The 19,342-nt window shown below is 44.6% G+C and overlaps 2 protein-coding genes across 4 annotated transcripts in view; one reads left to right on the plus strand and one right to left on the minus strand.

Annotated features, from left to right (window-relative positions):
- The first annotated feature begins 1,410 nt into the window (after positions 1-1,410).
- Fbxo22 (F-box protein 22) lies at positions 1,411-19,201 on the plus strand. Its single transcript, XM_057767205.1, has 7 exons — positions 1,411-1,602; positions 1,764-1,902; positions 7,148-7,235; positions 9,011-9,106; positions 13,319-13,483; positions 16,106-16,271; positions 18,274-19,201. Exons 1-7 carry the CDS (start codon positions 1,469-1,471, stop codon positions 18,689-18,691), a joined length of 1,206 nt encoding a protein of 401 aa, XP_057623188.1. The 5' UTR covers positions 1,411-1,468; the 3' UTR covers positions 18,692-19,201.
- The window catches only part of Nrg4 (neuregulin 4), a 67,391-nt gene continuing 61,584 nt past the window's right edge, over positions 13,536-19,342 (minus strand). For all 3 annotated transcript variants that reach the window (XM_057767208.1, XM_057767209.1, XM_057767206.1), the window contains one exon: positions 13,536-16,456. The gene's annotated coding sequence lies outside the window, so the exon portion shown is untranslated. The remainder of the gene's footprint in view (positions 16,457-19,342) is intronic.

The raw sequence follows: 19,342 nt of genomic DNA on the forward strand, positions 1-19,342 counted from the left end.
TGTGGCTCAAGTGCTATTTTAATTATATCCCTAATTTTCTCAGGATACTCCCTCTATTGTCTTATGACCCTTATGCACACCGCTGACAGTTTATCTTACAGGCTCTAGCTCAGTATGTTTGGATAATACTCTTTTTCCTCCGTGACTGAAATTTGCCATTCATCTTTGCTTTGAATATTTTATTTGAATGCCATCCACCCTACTTCATTCAGAAATAGTGGCCCACTCCGAAGGTCCTCTTAGGTGTGGGAATCTTTAGAAGTCCTCTTAAACACACTGCCTTCGCTTTCCCTTGGTCCTCATCACATGCCGCTGCCCACCCCCAATGGGTCCATTGAGTAGTTTGGGGCCTATAGTCCTGAAAGTAGGACTTTGGGATTCCTGGAGACCCTGAGACCTGCTGGGGTTTTTATTAACAGAACGCATTTGGGGTTTCACACATTCTCAAGGTACAGTGAAGTTTTTGGAGACTGTATGCCATCTATGTTTGCTATTAAGTAGCCATAAGGTTTCCAGAGTAAAGTGGCACTTTGTTACTGAGGAGCAGGGTGCTTTTAAAGAGGTTTTTCTACATTAAAAACAAAACAAAGCCGGACGGTGGTGGCGCATGCCTTTAATCCCAGTACTCGGAGGCAGAGGCAGGCGGATCTCTGTGAGTTCAAGGCCAGCCTGGTCTACAAGAGCTAGTTCCAGGACAGGCTCCAAAGCTACAGAGAAACCCTGTCTCGAAAAACAAAACAAACAAACAAAAACTTAAGTTGCTAATGTGTTTAGATTATCCCACGTTAAATTTTTTTGAGAAGCTCAGGTTTTCGCCTTGTGAACCTCCTGCCTCCACCTTGCTGGATTAGTCATGCACCACCATGCTCACCTCAAAATGTTGTAATAGGTAAATATATCAGTGTCAGGGGTTATGAGGCCAAAATAAGAAGCACCAGGTCAAACCAAGTAGCTGGGAACCAAAACCCCTTCAATCAGGAAACAAATCTGTTCTTTTCATTTATGGTTCAGAATATGTATGTGAACCACCGGAAGGTTTGTTAAAATAGACTCTTTGGCCTCCTGTTTTTCAGTAGCCCTGGGATGAAGATCTAGTACGAGCAAAAGCATTCTTCCTATTTGAAAATGTCGGTCTGCTTTGGAGTATGCTTCTAGCAGCAATTATAGTTAGTGGCCAAAGAATAGCGAGTGCTATTTAAAATACTCGTTTAAAATTTAAGGGCTAACGTGTTAACCAGATTTACCGAATATATCGAGTGTTTGCAGCCGGCTCAAGGGCCAAGCTGCGCCGTTCCTTTCCGGGCTAACAGCGCAGGCGTTACAACGCGGCGCACCGCTGCTGCCGTAAGACTAGTGCCGGAAGCTGCCCGCCGGAAGTGGCGCGCGCGCCTGCTCAGTGGGCCCGGGTGGGCGGCGGTGTGCCGGCCTCTCGGCTTCTGAGCTTCTGCAGGGCTTCGGTAGGCGAGGAATGGAGCCGGTGGGCGGCGGCGGCGGCTCCTCCTCCACCGACCCGAGAAGTACCTATGTGTTGAGTAACCTCGCGGAGGTGGTGGAGCGTGTGTTCACCTTCCTGCCCGCCAAGGCGTTGCTGCGGGTAGCCGGGTGAGGGCGAATGGCGCGGGAGGAGACTTTCGTCCCCATGGGTGGCGGGTCTGCCCAGACCGGGACCCCTGCACAGGTCTCCTGGCGCTCGGCCCCTGCAGCGCTGCAGACGGCGGGAACGGTCCTCTCGGCGGCAACCTTTTGTGCTTTTGCGTCCCCAGAGTGTGCCGCCTATGGAGGGAGTGTGTTCGCAGAGTGCTGCGGACCCACCGCAGCGTGACCTGGATCTCCGCAGGGGTGGCGGAGGCCGGCCACCTGGAAGGACATTGTTTGGTCCGCGTGCTAGCAGAGGCGCTTGAGGCAAGTATGGGTGTGTGCCGTGGACAGTCATTTGCAGGGCTGGTGGGCCATCTTTCAGAACCTTTTTTTTTTTTTTTAAAAAAAAATCACGATTATGATACATGCTTTTGCTTTTAATTTGGGGACCTTTGCTCGTGGTCCGGAAAGACTTTGTAATAAACGTCAGGTGTTGTAAGGGCGTGCTGCGGATGTTCATTTGATGTTGGGCAATTGAAGTTTACAGGTGTCGCTGTTACAACTTCTGCAGACCTTTCCTTCACTTGTCTCTGTTTTGCAATGAAGGCATTCTTATCAGGATCACACACTAGAAATAAAACTAAAATTTCTACCTAAATTACTTAAGTCACAGCCCTTACCTCATTTGCGTCCCTGGATCCAGAAAAGTCATTACACCGGGAGGTGAAGACAGATTATAGAGCCGGTAGTGAAGTTCCGGTATCTCACTGAGAGGCAGGGACCCTTGAGAGGAAATTGCCAATTTGACGGTCCATTACATCTTATCCCTTAGTATGTATAATATGCAAACATGAATGTTCTATTCAACGACAGTGTCACCTCCAGATTGGAAAATATTCATCAATACATGAGATTATTAGAGTTAGTTTTTGTTTTGTTTTTTTCAACTTAACACAAGCTAGAAAGAGGGAACCTCAGGTGAATGCCGTCATCAAATTGCCCTGTAGACTAGTTTGTAGAGCATCTTCTTGATTCGTGTTTGGTGTGAGAAGGTCCAGCTCACTGTGGGCTGTACCAGCCCTGGGAAGGTGGTTCTGGGGTATATGAGAAAACAAACTGAGCAAGCCATGGAGAGCAAACCAGTAAAGATCGCTCCTCTATGTCTTCTGCTTCAGTTTCTGCCTCCAGGTTCCTGCCTTGGTTTCCTTCTGTGAACTGTCATCAGGGATATGTAAGCCAAATAAGCCCTTTCCTCCCCAGATTGCTTTTGGTGCTGTTCAGTACCACAACAATAGAAACTAAGATAATACATTACCTAAAAAGACATCTGAGGTTGGCTTGAAAGGGACTTTCACTGGTCAAATTGGAGATAATTTTAGCATTAAAATAAAAGCTGCTAGTAATAAATGCATCCTTCAGTAAGAGGCTGCAAACATACTGCTGTCTAGTTTTCAGACTCCCATTCAGATTTTGCCCCATTACTGTTCTTGATAGCAAAAGGATTCAACTCCCAGTAACTTTAACTAAAAGTTTCTTTAACTAAAATGTTTCTTTGATTTGTTCAGTTTCACCAGCTTGACTTTTCCTGCCAGAACACTTAAGAAAATACAAGGCCAGTTAATTTGTAGAACATTCACAAATTGAATGTGACTGAGGTTGATTAGATTTCGTCAGGAATGATGGGAAAGTAAGGGTGTGTTCTCCCAGTATTCTTCCAGGTGGCCTCTGGTTTTCATTTGTCTCATTATTTTAAATTACTTGATTCAGGTGATATCTACCAGAAGCCTCTACCTTTAAATTTTCTGGCCTGCAATGAATAAGTATTTCTGGATAGAAACTTTGAAACTTAGTCTTCTCTTTCCTTTTGTTCATATATATATATATATTATTTAAAATATATGTATATTTGCACATGCTGTTAGTCTCTTATTGAAAGCTATATCTGTTACTGTGTCTATCTTGTGCTTACACTGTCTTTGGTTTGGCTAATGAGCTCCCAATCCAGCTTCAGTGTCTTTTAGGGATGACCTTATTTTTTAGTACCAAATGTTTTTAGGTTGTTTTTTGCCTGCTTCATTTGGGAAATTAGTGGTTTCTCTAGTAGTCTTGATTGCTTTTAGTGGAAGTTGGTATTTAGAATCTAAGATTTGTACTGTGTAAGTACTCACTGCTGCTGAGGGGTTTGCTGCCTCTACTTTAGCCCAGATAGGGGTACGTATATGTATCTGCATATAGTTGTTCTTTGGTATTGTCAGGGTATTCGTTGCCCCATATTGAAGTCCACAGATGCTCAAGTCCCTCATAAAGTGGCATAGTGGGGCTGGAGAGATGGCTCAGAGATTAAGAGCATTGCCTGCTCTACCAAAGGTCCTGAGTTCAATTCCCAGCAACCACATGGTGGCTTACAACCATCTGTAATGGGGCCTAGTGCCCTCTTCTGGCCTGCAGGTATACACACAGACAGAATATCATATACATAATAAATAAACATTTAAAATAAATAAATAAAGTGGCATAGTATTTGTATTAACCTACATAGCTCATCCTCATATTTAAATTTAAATCTCTAGATTATTTATACCTAATCTAAGTAGACTATATAAGTAAATAATGACGAGAAAAAGTTTGTACATACTCATTACAGATGCGCCCACCTCCTTTTTTAAATAGTCACATTTGAGACCTTGAATGAAGAGAGAGGTGGAAAGCTGTCCATATGTGTATCTGGAACTATGTTTCTATCTGTGCATGGAAACTCTTGAGTTTCTTTTAAGTGCATCCAATCCTACCTAAGATTTTGTCTCATTTCCTCTCATGTTTATATCTCCCTTTTTGACAGTGGGAAACATAGCTCTTAAAAAACAAAGCTTTTATTTGTGTGTGTGTGTGTGTCTGTATGTCTGTCTATATATGTGTACATGTGTGCAGGTGCCCACGGAGGTCAGAAGAATGCATCGGATCCTTTGGAGCTGGAGTTAACAGTTGATTATGAACTCTGTCCTCTGAAAGAACAGCAATCGATCTGATCTCTCCAGCATCTCTCCGGCCCTGGCTCTTGTCTTTAATGTGCCTGTCCCAAGTGTGCTGTCCTCAGTTCCATGCTAATCTTGTGTAGGTTTTCTTCTTTGCTCTTTTGGACTCTTGGACTCATACCCAGAAGGCTGGCTAGCATCTCCCAGGCCTGTTGGAGTATTGTTTCTCTCTGATACATTGATCAAAACCTTACAGTTTGTTTTTCAAAATCTGTTATTTGGGAAAATTCAAAATACTAGTAAAGCTTTTTTCCACAGAAGTGTTTTCTGGAGCATCATATACAGTGAGGGAGCTTAAAACAACCCGCTGTTCAGTAAAAGAAGTCATGAAATTATAAATTGCAAGGTACATTCAGTGATAAGATCTTCATAAAGGGGCTGGAGGGATGGCTCCGCGGTTAAGAGCATTGTCTGCTGTTCAGAGGACCTAAGTTCAGTCCCCAGTCACAAATGCCTGTAACAACCGGTTTCTGAGAGCACCTGCACACTCATAGCACACACTTGGACACATACATAAGAAATCAAAAGTTTAAAATGTTGGAAAACAGATTATTAAATTATATAGTGTCATCTAGTCGTGTGATTTTTTTTTTTTTAATGCTCTTTTAAACTACCTGTGGTTGTTTTCAACTTTTTACCACAGCAGGCATTATTCTTCTTTGGCTGTGAATTTCATACATTGTAATGGTTGTTATATACAGAGAGTCTTAGACCCATTTTTGGCTCAAGCTAGCAATGTAGCTTTGACCTCTCTGAGCCTTAGGTTCCATTTTTATAAATTGAAAAGGGAGAACAATAATTCTTTTGTGTGTTTACTGGGTTTGTCTAAGGATTAAATGGCAAAAAGATAATGTTTATAACATGTTATTTATAATATATGGCTATAAATTTTCGATGGATATTAAGAATTGTCATAATATCACTATTAAAGTTCAGTTAGTAGTAGCCCTAAAGAAATCAAACTCGTGGTAAGACAGAAGCATGGTCTCTAAGTGATGTGTTTTCCAAATCATCTTGTGGATAGAGTATTTTAATATAGATATAAGGGGAGTTGCTTAACTTCCTCTTAGAAATATTTTGAACTTTTCTATAAGACAGCTTGCCATTTGTAACTTCTTTGAATAGTGTAGTCCCAGGTTCCTTATGCTACAGTGAGAGTGTTTGAGGCTTGGCATAGTTTCTAGTGAGAATTAGGAAGGGAAATGGAGACGTGTGAGTGCCAGAAAAAAAGAACCTTAGAATCTCAAGACGAGGCTTGTATATTTATCTAAACACAGGACGCTCAAGGCCTGACTACTTTGAAATTTACCGCTGGTTATGGCAGAGGCAGGCTCTGACTCCTTCACTGAGCAAAATTTCTGGGTGAAATAATCCCACGGTTTATTATGATTATTAATCCAATAGACCAAGTGGGTCTGGTAGCTCAGTGGAGTTGGAGGTACTGGACGGTCTGCCTAGCCGTAACTGAAAGGCAAGCAGTCTGAGTGTTGCCAGGGTTTTATCTAAAAGAGCTTCCCAAAATATGTATGAACTCTGGAAATTTAAATTGTGTCAAGTAGTTACTTTAAAAAATGTCAGGTGATCCGGGTGGCAGTGGTTCACGCCTTTAATCCCAGCACTCGGGAGGCAGAGGCAGGTGGATCTCTGTGGGTTTGAGACCAGCCTAGTCTACAAGAGCTAGTTCCAGGACAGGTTCCAAAGCTACAGGGAAACCCTGTCTCGAAAAACAAAACAAACAGAAACGTCCGATAAGACCAAGAATTTGTATCCATAGGTCATAGGTCTTACCCAGCCCACAGAATAGTATTCAGTGTCTTTCATTGGTTTATCTAGAACCTACTCTGAAACATGTAAACCTCCTGCAGACTGCAAGGCAGTGAAGTTGTGCTCCACTCTGATAGAAAAGCACTTGATAGAAGGCTCTTCCATTTAGTGCACACGTGTCTATGATGGGAGGCTTAGGAAAACCAGTGGTCTGAAGAACCCTGCTCAGAGTGGACACAGCACAAGCTGTAAGGATGTCACATGGAGGTCCCCAGTACAAAGGGTGTGGCATCTAGGAGCAGGCATTGAGAGGTTTGTTCTAGGGTACATTAAAGGAAACAAGTTTAAGGTGCTTGGCAGCTAGGGAACGTGTTCAAGTGTGGGCTGGTCTGGTAATACTGAGCTTGGAGCTGGAAAGGAAAACCAGAAGGGGGGGGGGTTCAACCTGTGCACCCGCCGCCGCCATTGGGATGCTTCTTATTTCCATTCCTGTTTAGTAAAGTGAGACGCAACTTTAACTGGTAAACCAAATGTCTGTTCTAAAAGAGTAAATGAACTTCTTGAGGCCTGAGATAAATTTGATGTGAAAAAAAAATACTGCTACTCAGTAAATAAACTGATAAGAGTAGGAGTGACCCATGAGAAGTAAGAGGACTCGGGGGGAGGGAGGGGGGAGGGAGGCAGTAGCTTTTTTGTCCTTAGGGATAGTGGCGGATACTTGGGGAGCACAGGAGCATTTACAGACTCAGATCCAATTCTCTTTTTCTTTGCAGAATGTTCGCATCTTACCACGGACCGTCCTCTACATGGCAGACTCTGAAACTTTCATTAGCCTGGAGGAGTGCCGTGGCCATAAAAGAGGTAAATATAGAGAAAGGGTGGGTTTGTTTCCAACATTTCCTACTGCTGAGAGCAAGCCTTCCGAGGCTTTGGGGCGCCGTTCCTGTATTCATGTCTCTGTCTGGCTTGAGCTAAGGAGCCCTTTGTGTGCAGATTGATATCTGACCTCCTGGTCCAACTGGAACAAAGTTTTTCAGGAAGATTTTTGTTTTGAAATACTCTAAGCCTCCAGTTGTACTTCTCTTTGTTAAAACAAGAGCCTGGCTTTGGTTATCCAAGCCTGTTCATGTATGATGCAGCGCTATGGGGTTCCAAAGCTGTTTGCAGACACTCTGCATCCTTGACTCGCTAAGGGGAAATCCAGCTCAAGAATACAAGATGGGGCCCTTTGGCACAGACTTTGATTTGTACATTGTCTGGCTTGAATCTAACTGACTGGAATCAAGTAGTAGTTGTGCCGTGACACCAGCTGAACAGAGATCCAGTAAATAGCACCTCGCAGACTCAGTGCTGCGCCACATTTGATGCCTTTGGGCAAAAGTAAGGACAAGGGCAAACTATTAATGGCAAAGGGTAGGTTTAGAATTCGAATAAAACAGACACAAAACTGGGGAAATCGCTTATTTTAATCAAAATGTTCAAGCTTGCCAGGTGGTGGTGGCGGCACATGCCTTTATTCCGAGCACTCAGGAGGCAGAGGCAGGTGGATCTCCTTGAGTTCAAGGCTAGCCTGGTCTACAAAAGTCAGTTCCAGGACAGCCAGTACTGTTACACTGTTACAGAGAGAAACCTTGTGTACAAAACCAAAGTCCTCCCTCCCTCCTTCCCTCCCTCCCTCCCATCCATCCATCCATCCATCCATCCATCCATCCATCCATCCATCCATTCTCCTTCCTTCCTTCCTTCCTTCCTTCCTTCCTTCCTTCCTTCCTTCCTTCCTTCCTTCCTTCCTCCCTCCCTCCCTCCCTCCCTCCCTCCCTCCCTCCCTCCCTCCCTCCCTCCCTTTCTCCCTCTTCCCTCCCTTTCTCCCTCTTCCCTCCCTCCCTATCTCCTTCCTTTCCTTCCTCTTTCCTCCCTCCCTCCTTCTATTGCTTCTTCCTTTTTCTTTGAGATAAGGTCACATGTAGCCCAGGCTGGCCTCCAAAACTCACTGTATAGCTAAGGATTACCTTGAACTTCTGATCATCTTGCTGTTGGAGAGGACTTGTTCGTCCCAGCCACCCGGCTAGCTTACATCCGCAATAATCACACAGAAACTGTATTGATTAAAACACTGCCTGGCCCATTACTTCTAACTTCTTATTGGCTATCTCTTACATCTCAGTTTAACCCATTTCTATTAATCTGAGTATTGCCATGTGGCAGTGGCTTACTGGAGATTCTAATCGATGTACATCTAAGGTGGAGGATCCATGGCTTCTCTGACTCTGCTTTCTTCCACCCAGCAATCAGTTCTGTCTCCCTGCTTAAGTTCTGCCCTATCACCAGGCCCAAAGCAGTTTCTTTATTCATTAGCCAATGTAAGCAACACCATCTTGCTTCCACCTTCAAGTGCTAGGACCACAGCATGCACCACTTTGGGGTTCATGTAGTACCATGGCTGATGATTGACCGATCGAACCTAGGCTTCTTGCATGCTAGGTTGGTCCTCTACCAATTGAGTTATGCCCCCAGCCTCAACCTTTTCGGTTGTTAAATATTACTTTTTGTGTCTGTCTTTTTTTTTTTTTTTTAACACTGTCAGATTTGACAATGAAAAGTGGATATTTAATAATTGTGCTGCTTTATTGTTTCAGCGAGGAAAAGAACTACCATGGAGACAGCGTTTGCCCTCGAGAAGCTGTTCCCCAAGCAGTGTCAGATCCTTGGGATTGTGACCTCGGGAATTATAGGTGAGAAAAATTAACAACTTATTTTTTGCTTAGTTTAATGTGGGGTCCCGTGGATTGGTGAAATAATTATAGCTGGAGAGCAGCACATTTACCTTTCTGGTCATCTAAAACCAAGAGCGGTAGACATTTGTCGTAGTGGAACCTTGTATTCGGTGTCTGTCAAGTTGTTGAGGTTCACAGTTCAGATCGCAGGGCTGCCTAAGAGCAGCATATAACCTGACTTCCTTAGCCTTTCACAGGGAAGGAAGGGTCTCATTGTACCTGCCCCATTCCTGTCTGGTCAGTTCACCCACTCTTGTTTCCTGCAGGCAGGGCAACTGAGAGTGACAGGTTACAGTGCGTCGTACAGAGAGACTTGTTTCTCTGCATGCTGCCAGCATGGCACATGAATTTTTGCTGTTATTGTTTGAATTGTTTCCTGTTGATGTAGCGGTGATCCAGTGGTTAAGATAACTGGATTAGGATTCCAGCTGTACCACTTAGTGTCTGTGTTACTTTGTATAGCTTACCTGACATCCATGAGACTTGAGTTTCCTCATCAGGGAAATGGGAAAGCGCCTTCTTAGGAGGGCTGTGAAGATGCAGTGACTCAACACATCTGTGGCATTTAGAGCAAACCATGCAGCAAGAAGATGTCAGCTATTGTTTTCTGGAGCCTTGCAAGTGGTTAGTTGGTAAAGTGTCTGCTGCACAGGCATAGAGGCCCTCATCAGCCCCAGACTCCCATACAAGCACCCTGAAAGACTTTTGGTTTGCATCTCAGAGTCCTGTGCAGTGAAGCACAAAGGGTTCCAGGTGTTTGCAAATGAATAGGGCCTGCTCTTCTCTGCCCCACCAGCTCCTTACTGCAGGGCTGCTGTAGCTCCGAACACACTTGGACTAATGAAGCAATAGCGGTGACTGTGGTTTTCTTCCAACTTTTGAGTTGACTTTAAATAGCTGGCAGCCTTCACCTCATCCCTGGTCACTGTTGGATACTGATGTAGAGTCAGGCACTCATTCCTCACATCTTTTGTCTCGGCTCTCATTATATCCACTGGCTTTACTTGAACACAACCGTGCTTCTTAAAGTTATCTGCTGTAGGAATAGGGGCAAGAAAGGGAAGGCAGCCTTGGTGGCATCCTGCCTCCCCAGCGAGAAAGGGAAGGCAGCCTTGGTGGCATCCTGCCTCCCCAGCGAGAAAGGGAAGGCAGCCTTGGTGGCATCCTGCCTCCCCAGTGAGCAATCGCAGTCACAGCTCTCCTTTGTCACTGCCTTGTTTTGAGCAGCTTTGGCTTTGTGTTGCTTTATGTCCCCATGGTCTTATGTTTGGGGTTAAAATACCATTCCATCTGCTTTGGTCATGGTATGGCTCTGATGTTTGCTGGGCCCTCTTCATACTGGTTGCGGTCATTTAAATAAGAATGGCCCCCACATGTTCATATACTTTTGAGTGCTTGGTCTCCAGATAGTGAAATTGTTTGAAAGGATTACAAGGATTAGGAGGTGTGGCTCTTTTTGTTGGAGGAAGTTTGTGATTGGGGATTGTAAAAGGACCTGTCTCAAGTGCCTGGTCCCAAATAACTGACTTAGAGGATTAATCGCCTGTGGAGCGTGTCAAGCTGGCCAAACTGCAGGAATTGCACGGAGGGTCGTGCAGGAGACTGTGGCAGGAGACCATGGTGCTGCAAGGCTGCCTTCAGGAGGGCCAGGGCGGCTGCCTCTCCCCTGCTCCCCTGGTTATGCTGTGCCCGGCAGTGAGGGGCACCATGGCCACTCTACTTGATGGGGCTGAGCAAATGCTCTGCTGATAGCTCAGGCTTGGTATTAGTTAACTTTTAAATTTAAATTAACCCATATTTCTACCTATGCTTTACCACATGGCTTGTTACCTCATTTTCTACATAACTTGCTTGGCAGCTGGCTGGCATCTCCCTGACTCAGCCCTTCTTCGTCCCAGGATCCTCTGACTCTGGCTGTCCTGCCTAACTTCCTACGCCGCTACTGGTCTGTCATGTGAATATGAGCAATACATATCATAGTGTAGAAAAGGATTGTTCCACAGCAGGGGATGGGCTTCCTTCTCTGCCTGCAAGCCAGGGTGTGGTTTTCAGTGACTTCTCCAGTACCACTCTTGCTGCCTCCATGCTTTCTGCCGTGATGGTCGTAACCCTCTGAAACTGCACCAGCTTCCAGTTGAAGCTTCCTTTTGTAAGAGCTGCCTTGGTTGTCGTGTCTCTACACAGCAGTAGGACAGTGGCTAAGACACTGGTCTTACCAGGCTTCTGGTCTTCACTGCTGATGCTTTTAGCCTAGCTGTTTCTTTACTTTTGGCCTGACAGTCCCTGCCAAAACCCCTATTCTGACTTCTGTGGTGCTAGGGTAGTTTTGCCAGGTCAGTGTCTTATACATGGTTGTTCTTTTTGTGTTTTGGCTCTTTTACTGGGTATAAATATTTAACACATCTTTGAGATGGATTTGTTACATTATAAGTAATTCCTTTAAAGCTGTGTGCTTGCATGTGCGGGTTAGAGGTTGTCAAGTGTCATCTTCTGTTGTTCTTTTGAGACAGGGTCTCTCGCTGAACTTGAGGCTCACTGTTCTAGACTGGCTGGTCAGTGAACTCCAGGGGTTTGCCTTTCTCTGCTTCCCACTTTGCCTGACCTTAGTGCCTGTCTGGGGGTCAGGTTTGGAAGACTCTGGTCTTCAAGCCTGTACAGCAGACATTTTATCAGCTGAGCCACGCCCCCCCGTCCCCACGCCCCCCCCCCCTTCATTTTAGTGTTCGAGTCTTTCTGATATAAATGGGACAGGATTGATTTTCCCATTCTTGTTTTGATAGACTGTGGTTTTTCTGATTCTAGGTATTGTGAATGGGGCTGGGTTTTTTTGTGTAAGTTTTAAGTTTCTCTGAAACTTAAGGAGTTGGGCTTGCTTGGTTTTAGCAGACCTAAAAAGAAAGGCAAGTTTTCCAAGGTTCTACCATTCTGTGCTCAGGAGCAATGGTGGAGGGTGCAGTTGCTGTGACCGTTAGTCAGGCTTAGTCAGGCTGCTAGATGTGAAGATACTCTTGGACGCCAAGGACTAGTTTATGCTCACTGGGTACTTGTCTGTGACTTGTGACAGGGCTGGCTTACTCTGCTGTGGTTTAAATGTGAGTAGATGCAGGACAGTCTACATTAAAACACTGTTTAGGTTTCCTCCTGCACTCTGTAGGGGTTGTTTGTTGTTGCTGTTGGAACAAAATACTGGCCAAATGCAGTGGGGTGGGGAACTTGCATAGTTTGCAGTTGGAAGGTGCATCTTGGTGGGGAGTCATGCGGCAGAATCTTGAGGAAGCAGGTCACGCTGCGTCCTTACTGAAGGAGCAGAAAATGACTGCAGCTGCTGCTTGGTCGCAGGACTCCAGGCTCTGGGATGGTCTGCCTGAAACCCTGTCAATTTAACCTGAGGCACTAGCTCAGGCCTTACCATAAACTTGCTTCTTTTCGTGTTTTAAATATACAGTCTGTGAATCATGTAGGGTGTGTCTTTTGGATTCTTCTCTTTGAATACCACCACTCCCACCCCCCACCATCACCCCTACTACCACCATCCCCTCAGCCCCTTTCCCCACACTGTGGTTTGCATTTCTAGAAACTTAACACTTAAAAAGATTTGTGTGTGGCGTTGTGCCTTCGTGTATGTGTGTACCATGTGCACGTGTGGTGCTCATAGAGACCAGAAGGGGGCATCAGATCCCCTGGAACCAGAGTTAGACAGTTGTGGCCAGCTCGGTGTGACAGGAATTGAACTTTGGTCTTCTGGAAGAGCGGCAGTTCCCTGCATCTTGACTCAGTGACTACAGACAATTTGTCTACCTGCTTTTTCTGTTTATAAAAGCATTTCTTTTGTTTTTTCGAGACAGGGTTTCTCTGTAGCTTTGGTGCCTGTCCCGGAACTAGCTCTTGTAGACCAGGCTGGCCTCGAACTCAGAGATCTGCCTGCCTCTGCCTCCCAAGTGCTGGAATTAAAGGCGTGCGCTCAGCTTTTTGAAAGCTTTTCTTTCTGAACATATTTGAAAGTGTGGTGCAGGGATCACAACCCTAAAATTGCCAAAGAACTTTGTTTGCTCTAAGAGCATCTGTTTGATAACAGCCTAGTGCAGTTAGGAGGATGCAGTGGGTTGATGAAGTTCTTACTAACTCCAGTTTCTGTTGGCTGTCCTCATGACGCTGTTGTTTTCTCTCTAGTGACGCCAATGGGATCAGGTAGCAACCGACCTCAGGAAATAGAAATCGGAGAATCTGGTTTTGCTTTATTATTTCCCCAAATTGAAGGGATAAAAATTCGGCCCTTTCATTTTATTAAGGACCCCAAGAATTTAACACTCGAACGACATCAGCTTGCTGAAGTGGGTAAGTTGTTATTTACTGTTTTATTTACTTATTTGGTTTTTTGAGACAGGGTCTCACTATATATTTCTGGCTGGCCTTGATTTCAGAATCTTCTTGCCTCTGCCTCCTGAGTGCTGAGGTTTCACAGGTACATGGCACATACCCAGCATTGTTATTTATTAATTGCCCATTTGTTGATTAACTTCATCTGTTTTAATTCTGGCCAGCTAGTGACTGCTGGGCTACTGTTGACAAGGCTGGTGATTGGTCCAATTCATTTCAAAGTGTTTTATTGCCATGAAGTCCTAGATGACCCGAGACGAATACCTTTTATATAAATATTCTGTTGCTAAGCTTGCGCATGAGTATTTTACTTGCATGTATGTAAGTATATGTACTATGTGTGTGTCTGCTGCCCATGGAGAGCAGACGAGGACATAGATTCCCTGGAACTAGAATTATAGACAGTTGTAAGATCCGTGAGTGCATGCATGCATTTAATTGTAGCTGAATTTTGAATCTTGATCTTCAGTAGACTTTTAGCAATAATTTTGCCTTATTTTTGTTATTTAAAACAGAAAAACTTAACATTTAAAAATATCCCTAGTAACCATTTATTATACAAGTTTTTAGAAGAAAAAGGTTGGTGCTGGAAGAGAAGGCATGGACTTGAAGTGTGAGGAAATAAAGTCAGGATTGCTCCCAAGTTTGAGAAAACAAGTGTGGACGAATTGAAGTAGGTCTAGTGTCAGACTTTGATGGGGAAACTTACTTGATACATAGGCAGCTGGCTACTCCAGCAAAGCAGTGTGAAGGCTTTTCTTCATCGTCTCCCTCTGTTAAGTAGATGATTGGGCTAAAACTACCACTGTGCTCATCAGACTTAGTGCTAACTCCACGTCTGTGTGTAGATGAGTTCGCCTGAGGACATACACCTCCATGATGTATTAGCATGCAGACATGTCACGTAATAATCAATTCCCCGCCTGTCAGGTTTCCTTGTTGCTAATATGCAAATCAGCTGTTGGGTCCTTGAACTTTTACAGGTTAGTTTCACTTTACAGACAAGGAAATAGGTTTGGAAAAGTTAAGCTTGTCCCAACTTAAAGACCAGCAATAGAAAAATGGGAAAGTTTGGGTTTGTGGCTCAAAGGCTGGAATATACATACTGAGAATGGCTTTTACACTGTCTGTAAACAGGAGAGTAAGACTGGCTGTGGAAGGGATGGAGCTGAGCAGTAAGGTGTGGGCAGCTAATGCTCGAAGCCCTGCATGTGGGCTCCGTAGAAGGCTGGACAGGTGCAGGCACTCTGTCCCCATAGTGGGATTATTTAGAAAACAGGCTTGAGCTTCAGGATGGCTTCCAGGATGGTTGAGACTACTTTCCCTTTTTCCATGTGCACGCATGTTGCAGGTGCATTTGTGTGGAGAGCAGAGGCTGGTGTCAGGTGCACATCTTCTGCAGTGTCTCTTGACACTGACTTCTCTTGAATAGCCGTGCCATTGGCCCAAGTGATCACATCCTGGAAGTGACACCCGTTTCTAAACTAGGCTTGAATGTTGTTCCACAGACTTCTTCCTACTCAGAAAAATGTGTTCCACAAAAGAAAAGGGTCTCGATGTGCCCGACTCATCTGTACGAGGGAGGACCCTTCAGAACTGTGCAAACTTGAGGTTTACTATGTGGAGGGTTAGAACTGATCCAGCGGCAGAGTCTAAAGTTTTATTTGTAATTGATTGTCTTGTCAGCAGCTCCATGCTGTGACCTAAAGATAAAGTTTCCTAGATTTCAGCACAAAAAAGAATTCCAGGATGAGCTAGTGTAAAGCATAGTTAGTTTATTAAAGGAGGTTTTTAATATAAATTTCAGCATGGGGGTTGAGAGATATTTAGGGAGAGTGGATGTGGGCTACTCAGAAGAAAGGTCACATGTCATTGTCTTTACAAAAGCTGTCACTAAAGGATTGCTGAGAAGTTAAGCTGGGATGCAGGACAGGCATTTGATAAGACAGAATTCTAGGTCACCAGCATGGAGTTAGATGCTAATGTGCTGGGAGTCTTGATTCTTAATTGTTCAAGCCTGAGCATTGTGGTCGGCGGGGCTCCTTTCCTTCTAGCCTGCTTCAGTCTTGCTGAGGGACCCTTCCTTTTATCACCATGGAAGGCATGTGGCTGAGTTAAATGGAAACATCTGTGTAGTTAGGGGCTGCATTTTCTTCCTGTCCCAGAAGCCACCTGTTGTAATACTGTTCGGTTTCAAATGACTGCTGTGAAACAGGCTGCCAGAGACTCGGAAGGAAGCTTGGAGCTCTGGGAATGAGACACTACCGGTCCCTTGAGCCATGCTGCCTGCTAGTGGTGGAGCTGCTTTTAGAGCACGTTATAAACTCTAGGTCACTGGCCCATGTGGACTTGGAATGTGGAACAACCCCACATGGTCCGCTAGGCTGCTGTTCTGTCTACAACTGTGTCCTTGCTTGTGTGAGGCGTTGACTGGATTATATTCAAATAGCCGTTTAGGTTTTTATTAATGGAAAACCAGGAACTTCAGTGCTGCACAGCACCTCTGGTGCCAGTCAGTCAGCAGGAATAACTAACAGCTCGTTGTGTTTTAAGGCTGTCTTATCTCTCACTTCTCTGCAGGTCTTCTGGATAACCCTGAGCTTCGCGTGGTCCTTGTCTTTGGCTATAACTGCTGTAAGGTGGGAGCCAATAATTACCTGCAGCGAGTGGTCAGCACTTTCAGCAATATGAACATCATCTTGGCTGGAGGCCAGGTGGACAACCTGTCTTCACTGACTTCTGAGAAGTAAGCCTGTGCACTTTGCTTTTTTCCCAGGGTGAATGGAAACGGCTTCAGGTTCTTACAACAAATTCGAGGAATCAGTGTGGTATTGTATGCCAGTACTATGAGGCAGGAGAATTTCTTGAATTCAGTACCAGCTTGGTCTACACTGATGACTTCCAGGCCAGACAAGGCTACAAAGTGACAGTCTGTCTCAAAAAATAGAAAAGAAAAGGAATTGCTAATGTACCAATTCATTCCATTTTGCTGTTGCCAAGAGGCTCACTGAACACAATTCTGCTTGCAGTCAAAAAACTAAACTTGTATTTATTGTCCTTTAAGAACATCAGAGTTAGGCTCCTTCAGCACTGCCTGTTGTTAAATTTTACAGCTCTGGTCCTCGTGATGTTGCTCCTCCAAAGAAGTCACTAATGGGGCTAAAATAAATGCATAAGGCTTATTTCAGTATAGAATTGAGTTGCTAACTGGGAGATAGAGGTTTCATAGAAATAAGGAAGACTAGGTTTTTAAAGGAAAAGAACTAAGGTGAGGTTGAAGCAGCTTGTTTAAACAGGCAGCAGTGCCCTTGTGTGGAGTTTTGAATGAGCTGAGAATGGACTGCCGCTGGGGTCTGTGCATACACTAAGCTGAAGGTCAGCAGCAAGCGAGTCATCTCTGAATACTGTGAAACAAACTTCTACCTCTCAAAGATGCTCTCTGTGGGTCGCAAATTCTCTCTTGATCAGACTGTAGCCATTTAAAATGTTTCCTGGAGAAGGAGGTACACGGGTCAAGTAAGTGCTCCTGACAAAACTCATCAGGCTCTAACACTCAGGGTGGGGTGGCATCTCCCCGCTCTTCTCCAGGGAACAGCAGCCTATGGTATCTTACTGGTGTTCCTTGGCCTTCAGTTTTGGGACCTATATACTAGATTGTATTTATTTTGTGTGTGTGTGTATATGCACCACTGATGCTTGGTGCCTCAGTATCTTAGTTTCTTACTAACCCGGAGGATCTCATGCATTCTGTAGATTCAGTTGTTGATAAATGTAATGGGTACTTAGGGGGGGGTCTCTTTCCTCCCAGTGGGTGTTCACTGTGTGCTTTATAGCTTTACTAACAGGCATTTTCTTTTGTAAGCATAAGATGTTTGATTGAAATAAGTCTTTACAGGGCTGATGAGGCACTCGCCCCCAGGGCTGAGAATGTAAATTCAATCCCTGGGACCCACACGGTGGAAAGAGAAAGGACTCCTTTGCTCTCCATCCATATGCCGTGCCATATGCATGCTCACCAGACTTACACACAAAATCAGTGTCATAGGAAAAGGGCATGAAAGATTTGTTTCAAATAAATGTAGTTGATATGTGTGTGTCTGTTACATGAGTGAAGGTGCCCTCAAGGACCAGAGGTATTAGGTTATGAATCCCTGTTGTGGGGTGCTGAGAATCAGACTGGGATCTCTGTACAAGCAGAACACACTCTTAACTTCTGAGCCACCTCTCCATCCCTCCCCCCCAGTTTGAAATTTTAAAATTCAAACTCAGGCTCAAAACAATCAATAAAACAGGAAGCATTGAAATCATAGTTCTTTAAAGGCTAGTTAACACAAAGCTAAAACCTGCAGAGTTGAAAATCATCCACCATGATTATATATATTTTTGTTTGATTTCTTGAGAAACAGCCGTGGTCATCCTGTAACTCACTTTATAGACCAGGCTGACCTCAAACTTAGAGATCCACCTGCCTCCCTGAGTGCATACCTGGACCATGATGATGTATTTTTTAATACATCTTTTTCATAATTTAACAGTGGATGATGGGGTGCGATGCCATAATGTCAGTCATACTCCATGGGATAGGACTGTCAGTTCGTGTCAGAGTGCTTGCCAGCACCTCCACCACAGACCCGGTGCAGATCTCTCTGGGATGAGAAGTCTCGGAGTAGAGCGTAAGCTGCAAAGGCAGCAGAGCTCCCTTTTTAGTTAATCAGGAGGTGTTGATGATTTTCTGTTTCTGTTTCCAGGAAGCCTCTGGATATTGATGCCACAGGTGTGGTTGGACTGTCGTTTAGTGGACACCGAATCCAGAGCGCCACGGTTCTCCTCAGTGAGGATGTGACTGATGACAAGACAGCTGAGGCAGCCATGCAGCGTCTCAAAGCCGCCAACATCCCCGAAGAGAACACCATCGGCTTCATGTTCGCGTGCGTGGGCCGGGGCTTTCAGTACTACAGGGCCAAGGGGAATGTGGAAGCCGACGCCTTTAGGAAGTTTTTTCCCAGCATCCCCTTATTCGGTTTCTTCGGAAATGGGGAGATTGGATGTGACCGGATAGTCACCGGGAACTTCATACTGAGGAGGTGTAATGAGGTAAAGGAAGAGGACCTGTTCCATAGCTACACTACCATCATGACGCTCATTCACCTGGGGGCCTCTAAATAGGATGATGTCTTGTGGAGACTGGCTCTCACAGGATGTAACTTTGGGAGGTTGCCTTTTTCAGAAAAATGGAAACTTGGGATATAAGTATTTTAAAACCAAACTAGCTCCTTGTGCTTCGTAGCTGTAGTGCTTGGGTGAGTTTAATACATAGATGAAGGGCAACTTTGTTCACAGATCAGAAAGTGGGAGGAGGCCACCAGGAGGATGGAGGTTGTTTTCCCTTAAAGGTGAAAATTAAAGAGATGGTGGAGTCTTTTTTCCTGCTTTTCATTTTTCTCAGGAGCTGTAACAAATTTACTGACTTTTTACTTTTCTGATGAAGAACTACCTTTGCTTTTGTACTATATAAAGTTGTTCTCGTCGTTATGTTAGCATTTTCCTCTTCACGGTAAAGAGACTGTAAGGGAACAATCTTTTTCACATAGTTCTGAAAATCACCGTATTTTGGTTTTATACCAATAAAATACACTTGAAAACCCATCAACTAGTATATTCACTGCTTTTGATGAGACATGAAGGTTGTCAGCTACTCCGCTGAGAGCTGGAGCGGAGAGAAGTGAGGAAACGCTAGTTTCCCCTGAGCATTGGCGTTTACAGAGCATGTGATGGGAACTTGGATTTTCACTTACTCACAGCCTGTATTTCTCAATA

This window comes from Chionomys nivalis, chromosome 4, assembly GCF_950005125.1.
Source record: "Chionomys nivalis chromosome 4, mChiNiv1.1, whole genome shotgun sequence".
Classification (NCBI taxonomy): domain Eukaryota; kingdom Metazoa; phylum Chordata; class Mammalia; order Rodentia; family Cricetidae; genus Chionomys; species Chionomys nivalis.

Coding starts and splice junctions, on each gene's coding strand:
- Fbxo22 (XM_057767205.1), top strand. CDS start 1,469: ATGGAGCCGGTGGGCGGCGGCGGCGGCTCCTCCTCCACCGACCCGAGA. Junction 1,903..7,147: donor TGCTAGCAGAGGCGCTTGAG/GCAAGTATGGGT, acceptor TTTTCTTTGCAG/AATGTTCGCATCTTACCACG. Junction 13,484..16,105: donor ACATCAGCTTGCTGAAGTGG/GTAAGTTGTTAT, acceptor ACTTCTCTGCAG/GTCTTCTGGATAACCCTGAG.